The following is a 13,832-nucleotide window of genomic DNA, read 5'->3' as shown; positions in this document are numbered from 1 at the left end:
ATTTGTGTTCATTGTGGAGAGAGTTAATGATCTCCTATGTCTGCATGTTTTCTACCAAAGAAAACATCTTTTAAAGATAAATGTGGCCGGGCATGGTGGCTCACGCCTGTAATCCCAGCACTTTGGGAGGCTGAGGCAGGTGGATCACAAGGTCAGGATATCAAGACCATCCTGGCTAATATGGTGAAACCCCGTCTCTACTAAAAAAATACAAAAAATAAGCCGGATATGGTGGCGGGCGCCTGTAGTCCTAGCTGCTCGTGAAGCTGAGGCAGGAGAATGGCATGAACCCAAGAGGTGGAGCTCACAGTGAGCTGAGATGCGCCACTGCACTCCAGCCTGGAGGACAGAGCAAGACTCCGTCTCAAAAATAAATAAATAAAAATAAAATAAACGCAGTGATTAAAACTATTAAACAACTTGTTCATTGTAAATGCTAACCTCAGAATATGAAAACCTGCCAGTATAAAGTCCTCAGAGGAGGGGGCACGATGGCTCATGCCTGTAATCGCAGCACTTTGGGAGGCCAATGTGGGTGTATCATCTAAGGTCGAGAGTTCGAGACCAGCCTGACCAATATGGAGAAACTCCATCTCTACTAAAAATACAAAATTAGTGGGGCGTGGTGGCAGGTGCCTGTAACCTCTGCTACTGGGGAGGCTGACGCAGGAGAATCGCTTGAACCAGGGAGGCGGAGGTTGCAGTAAGCTGAGATCGTGCCATTGCACACCAGCCTGGGCAACAAGAGCGAAACTCCATCTCAAAAGAAAAAAAAGGCCGGGCGCGGTGGCTCAAGCCTGTAATCCTAGCACTTTGGGAGGCTGAGACGGGCGGATCACGAGGTCAGGAGATCGAGACCATCCTGGCTAACACGGTGAAACCCCGTCTCTACTAAAAAATACAAAAAACTAGCCGGGCAAGGTGGCGGGTGCCTGTAGTCCCAGCTACTCGGGAGGCTGAGGCAGGAGAATGGCGTAAACCCGGGAGGGGGGAGCTTGCAGTGAGCTGAGATCCGGCCACTGCACTCCAGCCTGGGCGATAAAGCGAGACTCCGTCTCAAAAAAAAAAAAAAAAAGAAAAAGAAAAAAAAAAGTCCTCAAAATAGAGTTCTTTTATGTTTGACTTTAGAGCATAAGCTTTTTCTTTTTTTTTTTTTTTTCATTTAGACCCATCAGAGGTGAAAATATTAATTTCCTTTTCCATGGAGAAATCCAATAATGGAGTAAAAATCAGACTTCATTTGGACACACCTTATCAATTAAATCTGATTTTTGTTAACAATACCTTATAAGCTCTCATTTTAAATCAATCTTTTTAAAAATCTCTTTCATGAAACAGCACGTATCTGAATGAGAGGTCGCTCCAGCTGACGGAGAAATGCAAAAATCTGCAATATGGCATTGAGTCTTTCTCTAACAAAACGAAAGGGTAAGTTCTACTCTTCATATTTAATTTCCTTTTACAATAAGGGTTTTATATTCAGAATGGTTGACAGTGTCTCTGAAGTCATTTGGAATATGAGACTGTGTTCACTCTCAGGCTTACCATTGGGCTCTGAAGCTCCTGTTAATGACCAGGATGGACCAGGGGCCAAACAGTGTGCACCAGGGTCAGACCCTGGCAGTGGGACTCAACTTATCTGTCCCTGGATCCGCATTTGTTAAAAATACCATGTAGGAGCTAGGTGCAGTGGCTCATGGCTGTAATCCCAAGTGCTTGGGGAGGCAGAGGCTAGAGGATTGCTTGTGGCCAGGAGTTTGAGACCAGGCTTAGCAACATAGCAAGACCCCCATCTCTACAAAAAAAATAATTAAAATTGGGTGGCATGTGCCTGTAATCCCAGCTACTCAAGAGGCTGAGGCAGGAGGATGGTTTGAACCCAGGAGTTCAAGATTGCAGTGAGCTATGATGGCACCACTACATTCCAGCCCAGGGGACAGAGCAAGACCCTGACTCTGAAACTAATTTTTAAAATTAGCTGAGTGTGGTGGCTCGGGTCTGTAGTTTCAGCTATTCAGGAGGTTGAGGAAGGAGAACTGCCTGAGCCCAGGAGTTCAAGGCTGCAGTGGGCAATGATTGCACCACTGTGTCCAACCTGGGTGACAGACCAAGACCCGGTCTCTAAAATCAACCAAAAACGCCCTCAAAACACCACGTAGTTTTACTGGCTAAACTTTTACAGGCCCTCAATCCTTTCTGAGAACCTGATATGTATTCTGAACGCTATCCTGGAGAAATACACATTTGTACAAAACTGTGCTTACAATTTCAGCAGGTAAACAATTTACCCCCAGTCTCAGCTGTGACACCCCCTCAGCTTCCCCAGCGCTGCTTACAATCCTGGATTTTAGAGGGTTTGCTACATCATCTCCTTCAAAAAAAGGAAATCCAAGTGCTCCATGCCTCATCTACATAGAAGAGGCACTGGTGGCCTGAGACTCTGATGTGAGAAGCACTGTGTTGATTGTTCCTGGAAGGTGCCCAGTCCAATGGTGCTGGACAAAGGATGTGTGTGTGTTAGGCAGGGACACGAGGTTATGCCTGTAACCTCCCTGAAAGGAAGTAATCCAAGTTTCATCTTGCTTTATGCTTGCCTGACATTTGAAGATGGTTCAGGATAATGTAAACGCCCAGTGGGTTTACCTTGCCCACTACCTAGACAGAACCGATTTATGAAGACAGGGGAATTGCAATGGAGAAAGGGTAATTCACATCGGGGTTTTATTATTCAAATCAGTCTCCCTGAGCGTTTGTTAGGGGATCAGAGTTTTTAGAGATAATTTGGAGGGTAGGCGCTTGGGAAGTGGGGAGTGCTGATGGTCAGGTTGGAGATGGAATCATAGGGAGTTGAAGTGAGTTTTTCTTGCCATCTTCTGTTCCTGGGTGGGATGGCAGAATTGGCTGAGCCAGATTACTCATCTGGGGGTGTCAGCTGATCCATCCAGTGTAGGGTCTGAAAAATATCTCGAGTACTGATGTTAGGTTTTACAATAGTGATGGTATCCCCAGGAGTAACATGGGGAGGTTCAGACTCTTGGAACTAGAGGCCACATGACCCCTAAACTGTAATTTCTAATCTTGTAGCTAATTTGTTAGTCCTGCAAAGGCAGACTGGTCCCCTGGCAGAAGGGGGTTCTTTCAGGAAAGGGCTATTATCAATTTTGTTTCAGAGTCAAACCACGACCAGTGAGTGGTCTTCCTGCCTTCATGTTTTTCACTTTCTCTTCCTATATCATAATTAAGGAATCTTTCTCATCTCTATATCATAATAACAATGATTCTCTTTCTCTCAGTCTCTCACACACATCTCTTCTTTTAAATGTTAGAAATAGAGTTTGGCTGGGCGCGGTGGCTCAAGCCTGTAATCCCAGCACTTTGGGAGGCCGAGACGGGCGGATCACGAGGTCAGGAGATCGAGACCATCCTGGCTAACACGGTGAAACCCTGTCTCTACTAAAAACACAAAAACTAGCCCGGCGAGGTGGCGGGCGCCTGTAGTCCCAGCTACTCGGGAGGCTGAGGCAGGAGAATGGCGTACACCCGGGAGGCGGAGCTTGCAGTGAGCTGAGATCTGGCCACTGCACTCCAGTCCCGGCGACAGAGCGAGACTCCGCCTCAAAAAAAAAAAAAAAAAAGAAATAGAGTTTATGGGAGGAAGGAGTAAAGCAGCTGCCTCTAATCCATTCCTTCCCTTACCTGGGGGTGCTGGAGGTTGACCTGGGGATAAAGAAACCAAAGTAGGTAAACTGGTTTAACCTGTTTCTCCATTGAGCCTCTGGGTAAATAGACAATGATATTTGCTTAAAGGAAGAGACCCATCCATTGAGTGTCCCTAGCAGGCTGATCTCTGTCTGAGGTCCTGCTTAAAGTTAATGGGATCCAGGAGGCAGGACTCCCTGGAGCATGGCTCAAAGGCTGTGGAACTCTCTGGGTGTAAAAGAGAAACCGTTTAACAATTTAAAGCTTCCTACTATGTGAGGAAGCCCACGGACTTCACCTAGAAACCTCACCTACTACCCTGGGCCATGTGCAATGTGGGAAGACAGGACTGGGGTGTCAACCCTTGATGTCCCAAGCCTGTCTCTGCTTTGTCTGAGCCTGTTGACACAACCAGAAATTATGTTTTACCAGTTATTTGGGCATGCCTGAGCCCAGTCGAGTTAACACAGAAAATGAACCATTACAAGCCTTAAACTATAAGCAGCACAGCTGTCCTAGACGGCCCTCCAGATATACAGTGGGCATTTTATGGGCAAGAAACAAACCTTTGTTTTGTAAAGCAATTGACAGCTTGGCATTGTTATCATGTCATAGTCTATTCTATCCTGATAAGTAAAAGGAGTTGCCATCTCTTTCCTAGTGTTCAGCAGAAATCTCTTAACCTTTTCACTTCCCCTCTATCCCCATTTCCCCTCATTTCTCTGCAGATCCTTGAAATTATTAGGAAAGCCTGATACTGGCTAAGATCTCTGATTTGAGTTAATCGATTTGACAGCAGTCCAATCCTGTATGTTAGCTCCGTTTCTCACAAAATGATAGCTCTATTAAAATCCTTGTTTTCTGGGCCGGGCGCAGTGGCTCACACCTGTAATCCTAGCACTTTGGGAGGATGAGGCGGGTGGATTACCTGAGGTGGGGAGTTCGAGAAACTCCGAACTCCGAACTCCCCTGACCAACATGGAGAAACCCCGCCTCTACTAAAATACAAAATTAGCCGGGCGTGATGACGCAGCCTGTAGTCCCAGCTTCTCGGGAGGCTGAGGCAGGAGAATCGCTCGAACCCGAGAGGCAGAAGTTGCAGTGAGCCAAGATCGCGCCATTGCACTTCAGCCTGGGCAACAAGAGCGAAACTCCGTCTCAAAAAAAAAAAAAAAATTTGTTTTCTTTTCCTTAAATTCCAACTAGCGGGCCTTAAGCTTGCGAGGGGAATCCACGGTGCTGTGTGTCTTCCACGGGCTCCACTCAATCCACTTTCACCCTCACAGCTTTTCACCCCCCGTTTCATCTCTGCCTGACTTTTCCCAAGGAGGTTGACTTACATGGAACTCACCAATAGGTTCTGGGCTCTTTTGCCATCCGGTTTTTCTTTGGATTTGACCGAGGAGGAGCATGAAAAGAGATCAGAAAAAGAGAGGTGAAAGACTTTCCCCGGGACCTTGAAGCTGGCCGGGGGATGAATAACCCCTCCCTTCTCAGGCCCAGTCCCAAGGCGCAAAGCCACTTACGTCATCAGCGTGCGTCAGCAAGATAGCAGAAGCAGGAAGAGAGGTGGCCTGAAGACCAAGAGAGAGGCGGCCCGGTTACTACGTAGCAGTTACCTCAGTCTGAGACACTTCCTGTTTATAGGAGACTATAAAACCCCTGCCCCGTCCTCATTTGGGGCTGATGCCCTTTTAGGCCTCAGCCCATCTGCACTCAGGCTCTTATTAAAACAGCTTGTTGCTCCACACTGCCTTGTGTTGTTAGCCTGCTCTCGGGGTTCAAACCAATACAAGAGCCTTGCAGGAGGAAGGAGAAGAAACTGTTTTTGGTGTCATTGCAGGTTAACTACATGCTTTTCTCTTTTCTTGGAGACAGAGTCTCACTCTGTCACCCAGGCTGGAGTGCAGTGGCATGACACTGACTCACTGCAACCTCCGCCTCCTGGGTTCAAGCGTTCTCCTGCCTCAGTCTGACCGGTAGCTGGGACTATAGGCACACGCTACCATGCCTGGCTAATTTTTGTGGTATTAGTAGAGGCAGGGTTTCACCATATTGGCCAGGCTTCTGACCTTGTGATCTGCCCAACTCAGCCTCCCAAAGTGCTGGGATTACAGGTGTGAGCCACCGTGCCCGGCCTTTGTGCGTGTGTGTGTGTGTGACACAGTCTCACTCCGTCGCCCAGGCTGGACTGCAGTGGCGCGAACATAGCTCACTGCAGCCTTGACCTCCTGTGCTCAAGCGATCCTCCTGCTTGAGCTTCCTGAATAGCCAGGAACACAGGTGCGTGCCACCATGACTGGCTAGTTTTTATTTTTTGTAGAGATAGAGTCTTTCTGCATTGCCCAGGTTGGTCTCAAAACTCCTGGGTGCAAGTGATCGTCCTGTCTTGGTCTCCCAAAGTGTTGTGTTTACAGGCACATGAACCCAGAAAATCTGAGACCGGTCTCAGTTAATTTAGAAAGTTTGTTTTGCCAAGATTGAGGATGCGCCCGTGACACAGTCTCAGGAAGTCCTGACAACATGTGCCCAAAGTAGTTGGGGCACAGCCTGGTTTTATACATGTTAGGGAGACATGAGAGCTCTGTCAGGCCTCTGAGCCCAAGCCTGCACTTATACATCATATGGTCTGAGGCAACTAAAGAACCACAAAAAGAAGTGAAAATGGCCAGTTCCTGCCTTAACTGATGACATTACCTTGTGACATTCCTTCTCCTGGACAGTAAGTCTCCGGAACTCTCCACCAAGCACCTTGTGACCCCCGCCCCTGCCTGCAACAGAACAACCCCCTTTAACTGTAATTTTCCACTACCTACCCAAATCCTGTAAAACTGGCCCACCCCGATCTCCCTCCTTTTTCCGACTCAAGACTCACTCCGCCTGCACCCAGGTGATTAAAAAGCTTTATTGCTCACACAAAGCCTGTTTAGGCCGGGCGCGGTGGCTCAAGCCTGTAATCCCAGCACTTTGGGAGGCCGAGACGGGCGGATCACGAGGTCAGGAGATCCAGACCATCCTGGCTAACACCGTGAAACCCCGTCTCTACTAAAAAAAAAAATACAAAAAATTAGCCGGGCGAGATGGCGGGCGCCTGTAGTCCCAGCTACTCGGGAGGCTGAGGCGAGAGAATGGCGTAAACCCGGGAGGCGGAGCTTGCAGTGAGCTGAGATCCGGCCACTGCACTCCAGCCTGGGCGACAGAGCGAGACTCCGTCTCAACAACAACAACAACAAAAAAAACAAAGCCTGTTTGGTGGTCTCTTCACAGGGAGGTGCGTGACAACATCAATCATATGTAAGAAGTAAGTTGGTTTGGTCTGGAAAGGGGGTGACTTGAAGCAAAGGCAGGAAGACTGAAGAGTGGGGGGAACTTCCAGGGCACAAATAGGTGAGACACAAATGGTTGCATTCTTTTGAGTTTCTGATGAGCCTTTCCAAAGAAGGCCATCAGATATGCATCTATCTTAGTGAGGGGAGGGATAACTTGGAATAGAATGGGAGGCAGGTTTGCCCTAAGCAGTTTCCAGCTTCAGTTTTCCTTAGTGATTTTGGGCGCCCAAGATATTTTCCTTTCACATTTCACCTTTTTCTTTTTAAAAATCTTTTGGAGAAAGGATTTTACAAAAAAAAAAAAAAAGTCTGTGGTTTTAGGTTTCATCTGATCTTTCATGGCTAGGATGGTTTGTTCCTAGATGGGTAGGTCCCGAAAGTTCATTTTAGCAGGTTGTGAAGTCTCCTGTCCTGTGAAAAGAAAATTAGGGGGAGAAAGGGGGAAAAACAACAAACAAAAGAACAATCCTGGAAAAATCGATATAGGCCGCATTACTCTGAAGTCCATACATTAGTAGGTAGAGAGGAAAGTGGCTTATGTATGTAAATTGGTTACTGTTATTTTCTTCTGAAGTTTAAATTGTCTGGCTTCAGTTCTCATGGTTTGAAGAAAGCACAGCTTAGATGTTAGTGACTCCAAATTAGAAAAAATGGAAAAAAAAAAAAAGAAAAAAATTGAAAACATTATTTTGAAGACTTGTAGCCAAGAAAAATTAGAATTTGGTCCAAACTCTAGAAAATAATAAAAACGGGGGGAAAAAAAATTAGGCGTGACTAGAATCTAACAGGTATACTATCGTTTTGAAACACAATTTTTTTCTCTCTCCAGTTTCCCATTTTACTAAAGACAAATCATGGTAGCACTGGTTTGCTTATTATACTTGGCCTAATTATTTGTATATAGTGCAGCAGGAATAATTATTTTTACATAGGTTTTTAAATTGGCTTTGAGGGAACTCTGTTCCATAGAAGGAAACTCAGATAAGACTTTTTAAAAGCCAAGCCCAGCCATGGATTTGTGCCATCAAATACACGACTTTCTCTCCTCTTGAGATTCCAAGTTTAACCTGGGAGTTCTGTGCCTGTCAGAAAGTGGCATTCTGTTTTTACCACAGGTCAGAAACCCTGTACAGGGACTGTGTACACAAAATTTGAAGCCAGTTTTCCCAAGGGCTTTATTGGCTCTGTAAGTCAAGTTTGATTCTTTAAAGGAAAGCACAGCATTCCAGTCAAAGCCTTGGTAAAATAACCAGTTTCTCCAATGTGTCCTGTTACAAATGAAAACAGATTCCTATTGCACTTATGCAAATAGCTGTATTGCCATAAGTTAAGAATATTCACAAATAGTTTCCAAATTCCAGACAAATCAGTTAGAGAGAAACAAATGTGCTCCTAATTTTGTTCATGGGAGTATACTAAATTGTTAAAAACTGTCAGTAGCTCAAAAGAAATGTTTTAAGGGTCTGAAAAAACACAGGATCAGTAAACACTTTTAAACAAAAAGTCAAAAAGATTGTTTCAGTCCATGCAGTTAATTCCTGTGTTCTGCTTGATACTCATGAATATTTTAGCTCTCCACGAGTTCTGAAAGTTTTTCCTACATTCTGATATCACAATCTACAAAGGTATTAGAAATCTGCATTTAAAGCACCTGTTGAAGTTTTATAGCTGATTATAAAACCACCCTCTAAAGAGGAACAAAACAAGACAACAATTGTCCATGGATGAAAAAGAAGTTTTAAGACAGTCATGGTCAAAAGACACAATTGACAAGATGATTTGTTACCTCTGTGGCACACAATGATTATAACAATTATGACTATTACTGATAATGTACACTAAGTTATATCAGAGTTATAGGAGTTTCCCATAATTTTGGAACACATATTAATAATATATTTATACAAATACAGCCCAAAGAAAACTAAATACCACTTTATATTTGACAATGCTTTCTGTATAATTTTTATACCAAATAAGCCAAATTATGTCATTTTTTGGTCTTTAGGGAACCTAATGTCTTAAAGGATTAATTAGATTAGAAAAAGACATAATTTATGATTTGATTTTAGAAAGTTTGTCAAATATCAAAGGTTTAAAACACTTGATATTGCAAAATAGGATTACAGGTCATTGTAAAGTCATTTATTTAACCAAAGTGATAATTCAAGTATTTTTTAAAAAAGAAAGTGAAAACCTTCATTCTTTGTGAAAAGAGACTTAATGTTCGAAATATATATAAGAAGCCCTAATAAAAACAGCATGAAGCCAATTACATTTGTTCTTCAAAATTTTGTAAACAATCTACAAAATTTAATCTTGATTATAAAATATAACTTCCACAAGCCTTTTATAACCTTTATTAAGGTGTTGGTTATGCTTCTAGAAAACCTTCTTAATCTGACACAGGGATCCATATACTAGTTTTGCATCAATGTGCCTTTGACACTAATGATTAATTTATAGAGAAACTGAACTTATTTTAACTTTCAAAATCGGCCCTTACAATCTTATGGGCCCACCTCTTTCACAGTAGTCCCTGGGCCTTGAGGCATTGAATAGCTTTAATTTCTTGCCCTGTATCTCAGGCATGCAGTTTATTTTGATTGGCATCTTCTGTGGGGCCTGAAGATGAGGCTTTAATTTCCATCAGTTTTTAAGATTTAGCAGGACTTGATGTCCTTTTTAAACCCAGGAGTTAAAGCCCTGTAAGTCAATGTTACAAGGACTTTAAAAGCATATACATAGGCCGGGTGCAGTGGCTTACGCCTGTAATCCCAGCACTTTGGGAGGCTAAGTCAGGTGGATCACCTGAGGTCAGGAGTTTAAGACCAGCCTGGCCAACATGGTGAAACCCTGTCTCCACTAAAAATACAAAAATCAGCCAGAAACGGTGGCAGAGACCTGTAGTCCCAGCTACTTGGGAGGCTGAGGCAGGAGAACTGCTTGAACCTGGGAGGAGGAAGTTGCAGTGAGCCGAAATTGTACCATTGCACTCTAGCCTGGGTGAAAACAGCAAGACTCTGTCTCAAAAAAATAACAACAGCCTGTAATCCCAGCACTTTGGGAGGCCGAGACGGGCGGATCACGAGGTCAGGAGATCGAGACCATCCTGGCTAACACGGTGAAACCCCGTCTCTACTAAAAAAAATACAAAAATTAGCCGGGCGAGATGGCGGGCGCCTGTAGTCCCAGCTACTCGGGAGGCTGAGGCAGGAGAATGGCGTAAACCCGGGAGGCGGAGCTTGCAGTGAGCTGAGATCCGGCCACTGCACTCCAGCCTGGGCGACAGAGCGAGACTCCGTCTCAAAAAAAAAAAAAAAAAAAAAAAAAATAACAAACAAACAAACAAACAAAAAAGCACCTACAAGAAGATACATGGATGTAATGACCTTTATTAAAAAAAAATTTTATCACTGAAACTTCTTTTATCGGAAAATTCCCAAATAATGAGATATCTATTATTTAATGTAATACAACTTTATATTCTAAATTGTGACCAGTTTGTCTACAAGCATTTATCCCATTACATTTACCTAATTATTTATTTTAATAGTTTACCTAGATTATTTATGAAAAATGTGATAGTCATTATTTAAAGTTATGAAACCACCGTGGCAAAATTATAACTGAGACAGTGAAAAAATTTTGACTTGACTCCATCTTGCTCTTGACCTCCAAGCTGTCCTTGTTCATTCCTGAACACAGGCCAAGCTAACTTTGGGAGAAACTTATAGTTTAGCTTTGCAACAAAGACGGTAACAGTTCTTTCCCAAAACAAACTTCCTTATTGTCTGTGGACTAGACTGCCTAAAGCCACAGGTTTAGAAGTTATGATAATCTTACTAAATTTGAGATGCAGCTATTTTCCTTAAACCCATATGAATGTCTTACTTATTAAAAATTACACAAGCAAAGATCATTCTGTTTTGGGCTGGGTTTACAGTTTTGTAACCCATGCCAAGTTTTGACACCTTACAGTATTTGTCAAGGATAAGTATGAAATTGCTTGATTAATAAATGCAAACAAAAATGTATGCTGGCAATTCTTAAGACACTTATAATATTACTTTACCAATAATTTTTTTTTTTTTGAGACAGAGTATTGCTGTTACCCAGGCTGGAGTGCAGTGGCGCCATCTCGGCTCACTGCAAGCTTCGCCTCTCAGGTTCATGCCATTCTCCTGCGTCAGCCTCCCAAGCAGCTGGGACTACAGGCGCCCGCATCACACCCGGCTAATTTTTTGTATTTTTACTAGAGATGGCGTTTCACCTTGTTAGCCTGGATGGTCTCGATCCCCTGACCTCGTGATCCGCCCGCCTCGGCCTCCCAAAGTGCTGGGATTACAGGCGTGAGCCACCACGCCCGGGCCTTTATCAATAATTTTAAAGCCAGGCTATTTATTAAAGATTTTACTTAAGTTATATAACCTTTAAAAGCATGTGACTAGTCTTTTTTGGTATCTGATTTAAGCACTTTTTTTTAAGCCAATTAATTACAGCTCTTTTATATATTTTTAGTAGTGAAACATTGTGCACACAACACCTAAATACATATAAAGACGTATTAGGCATGCCGATGGAAGTACATTTTATAGATTTATAACCCCCCCCTTTTTCATATTATAGACTTTCAGATTCTTGATAATCTGTTTTATCAACAACCCTAGGTAGTTGTCAGCTAAATAGCCTTAAGTTTGCACATTAAAGGAAGCAACTTAGGTGAAAATCAAATAGCAAAATTTGCATCATAAGGTACAGAGAGAAAAAGTCTGGTGGTACTAGAGGGAGACACTTTCATTTTTATTTGAGTCAAATTAAACATAAAATTAAACTACACTCTTCCTTAAAAATCCAAGAGTAATTTGTGTTGCAGTAACTATGTTAGTCAAAAAATCAGGTGAAAACAGAACTCAGTTAACTGGAAGAAAAAGGAAAAAAAAAAACTTTTACAGTTTTTATTTGAGTCAAATTAAACATAAAATTAAACTACACTCTTCCTTAAAAATCCAAGAGTAACCTCTGTTGCAGTAACTATGTTAGTCAAAAAACCAGGTGAAAACAGAACTCAGTCAACTGGGAAGAAAAAGGAAAAAAACAGACAAAAAAAAAAGGAGAGAAAAACATGACTTGTTTTTTCTAAGACCACCAGAGCGGGCGCAAAGGAACCAGCGACTAGGCAAGGGTAGGAGCAAAACTGCAAGTTATTTTGGTCACCTAGCTTCAGGGGAAGAAGGTGGGTAAGGAGAGGTCTGTTGGCCTCCGGCAAATGAGGCCCCCAGAGTTCTCCGTGCTGCTCTCGGACGGAGTTCCGGCAGTCCCGACCGCAGTGGGGTAGCTGGGAAGTCCGCGCGTGGCACTGGTCCGCAGCGGCTTTTCTGGGAGTGGGAGGGCGATAGGCGGGGCACGGGCGTGTCCGGGGGCGTTCCGCAGGTGCGACCAGGTAAATCTTGGTCTCTTCAGATTGACGTCACCTGGCGCATGCCCAGTTGGTCTGCACCTTCCCGGGCGTCGGCTGCATTTTAGCGCGCGCGGGAAAAGTTGGAGGGGGGGGGATGAAGAACCCGGAAGTGCACCATCTTGCCTCCGCTCATCCAAACAAAACAGACCAAAAAAAAAAAAACCAAAACAGGAAGGCCTTTCAAATACAAACATGTACACATACACACATACACATACACACACATATCTTGGCTATTAGCTTTTTCATTAAGCTGACTTTTAACCATGGAGCTCCTTAAAAAAAATTTTTTTTAAATGTTATTACATATTTCAGCTAGGACAAAATGCTGCTATTTCAGAAGTACAGCCATTGCTCTTTCAGTTTGGTCTGGCTGGCAAAAAGGTGGCCTTCTTATGTAAATAAAGCCCCTTTTGTAGTTAAAATTAAAATTTTTTTTTTCCTTTTGATGGCCATTTTCCTCCCACTTCAGAGACCTTGTTCCCCATAATTTAGGGTTCCCCTTCGGATTTGACCAAGACAGAAACAAACAACAAAACCATTAAGCAAAACTAACAATGATCACACAAATTATATGATTTCTGAGTGCTGTAAGTGTAAGCAGAAATTAACACCAGCTGGTTGTTAAATACTGATGTTTGTTGTTTAAAGTAATTTGCAAGACAGAATCCCAAACCGGTTTCTTAGTGATGGGTCTCAAGCTGTAGATTGCTCTCTACTATCCTAGAAGCAGGAAACAAATGAAACAAAACTTATCTTCCCTGTTAGAAGGGAGCTCAAGCTCCATAAAGGAGGTACCTGCCTTCCATTGTCATGCCTTCCAGTTGGAAGCAAGTAAAGTCCCCCAAAAAGGAGTTGTACAGCAAAATAAACTTTAGATCTCAACCAGATTTTGGGAGATCAGGGATTCTCTGGAAGGTGCTCTCAGACCTCAGCAAATTGTCCTATTGATTTGAGCTATAAAGTTAGCTCATGCTGGTACCAGGCACCAAAAGGAGATTTGTGAGAGGTCAGGGGCATCTCCACTCAGAATCCCTTCATGGTTACCAAAATGTGAACCCAGAAAATCAGAGACAGGTCTCAATTAATTTAGAAAGTCTTTATTTTGCCAAGGTTGAGGACACACCTGTTACTCAGCCTCAGGACATCCTGATGACATGTGCCCAAGGTGGTCGGGCATAGCTGGGTTTTGTACATTTTAGGGAGATGTGAGACATCAATCAATATATGTAAGAAGTACATCTGGAAAGGCGGGACAACTTGAAGCAAAGGCAGGAAGACTCCTAGCGGGGAGGGAACTTCCAGGTCACAGGTGAGAGACAAATGATTGCATTCTTTTGAGT

General features: G+C 43.4%; 1 protein-coding gene and 1 long non-coding RNA gene across 3 annotated transcripts in view; one reads left to right on the top strand and one right to left on the bottom strand.

The window, feature by feature from the left end:
- Positions 1-13,832, top strand: part of ST8SIA6 (ST8 alpha-N-acetyl-neuraminide alpha-2,8-sialyltransferase 6) — a 138,108-nt gene that overhangs the window by 59,729 nt on the left and 64,547 nt on the right. For both annotated transcript variants that reach the window (XM_033208757.1, XM_033208759.1), the window contains exon 3: positions 1,339-1,428. In XM_033208757.1, the coding sequence (XP_033064648.1) occupies positions 1,339-1,428 (90 nt within the window). The remainder of the gene's footprint in view (positions 1-1,338; positions 1,429-13,832) is intronic.
- LOC117082176 lies at positions 2,704-5,209 on the bottom strand. Its single transcript, XR_004436505.1, has 2 exons — positions 5,051-5,209; positions 2,704-2,972 (listed from the first exon to the last, which is right to left on the bottom strand). It is a non-coding gene; the product is annotated as an uncharacterized LOC117082176 (long non-coding RNA).

The sequence above is a fragment of the Trachypithecus francoisi genome, unplaced genomic scaffold, assembly GCF_009764315.1.
Source record: "Trachypithecus francoisi isolate TF-2019V2 unplaced genomic scaffold, Tfra_2.0 Lachesis_group9, whole genome shotgun sequence".
In the NCBI taxonomy this organism is placed as follows: domain Eukaryota; kingdom Metazoa; phylum Chordata; class Mammalia; order Primates; family Cercopithecidae; genus Trachypithecus; species Trachypithecus francoisi.
The sequence above is the reverse complement of the archived record's forward strand: the minus strand, read 5'-3'. Positions and strand labels throughout refer to the sequence as shown.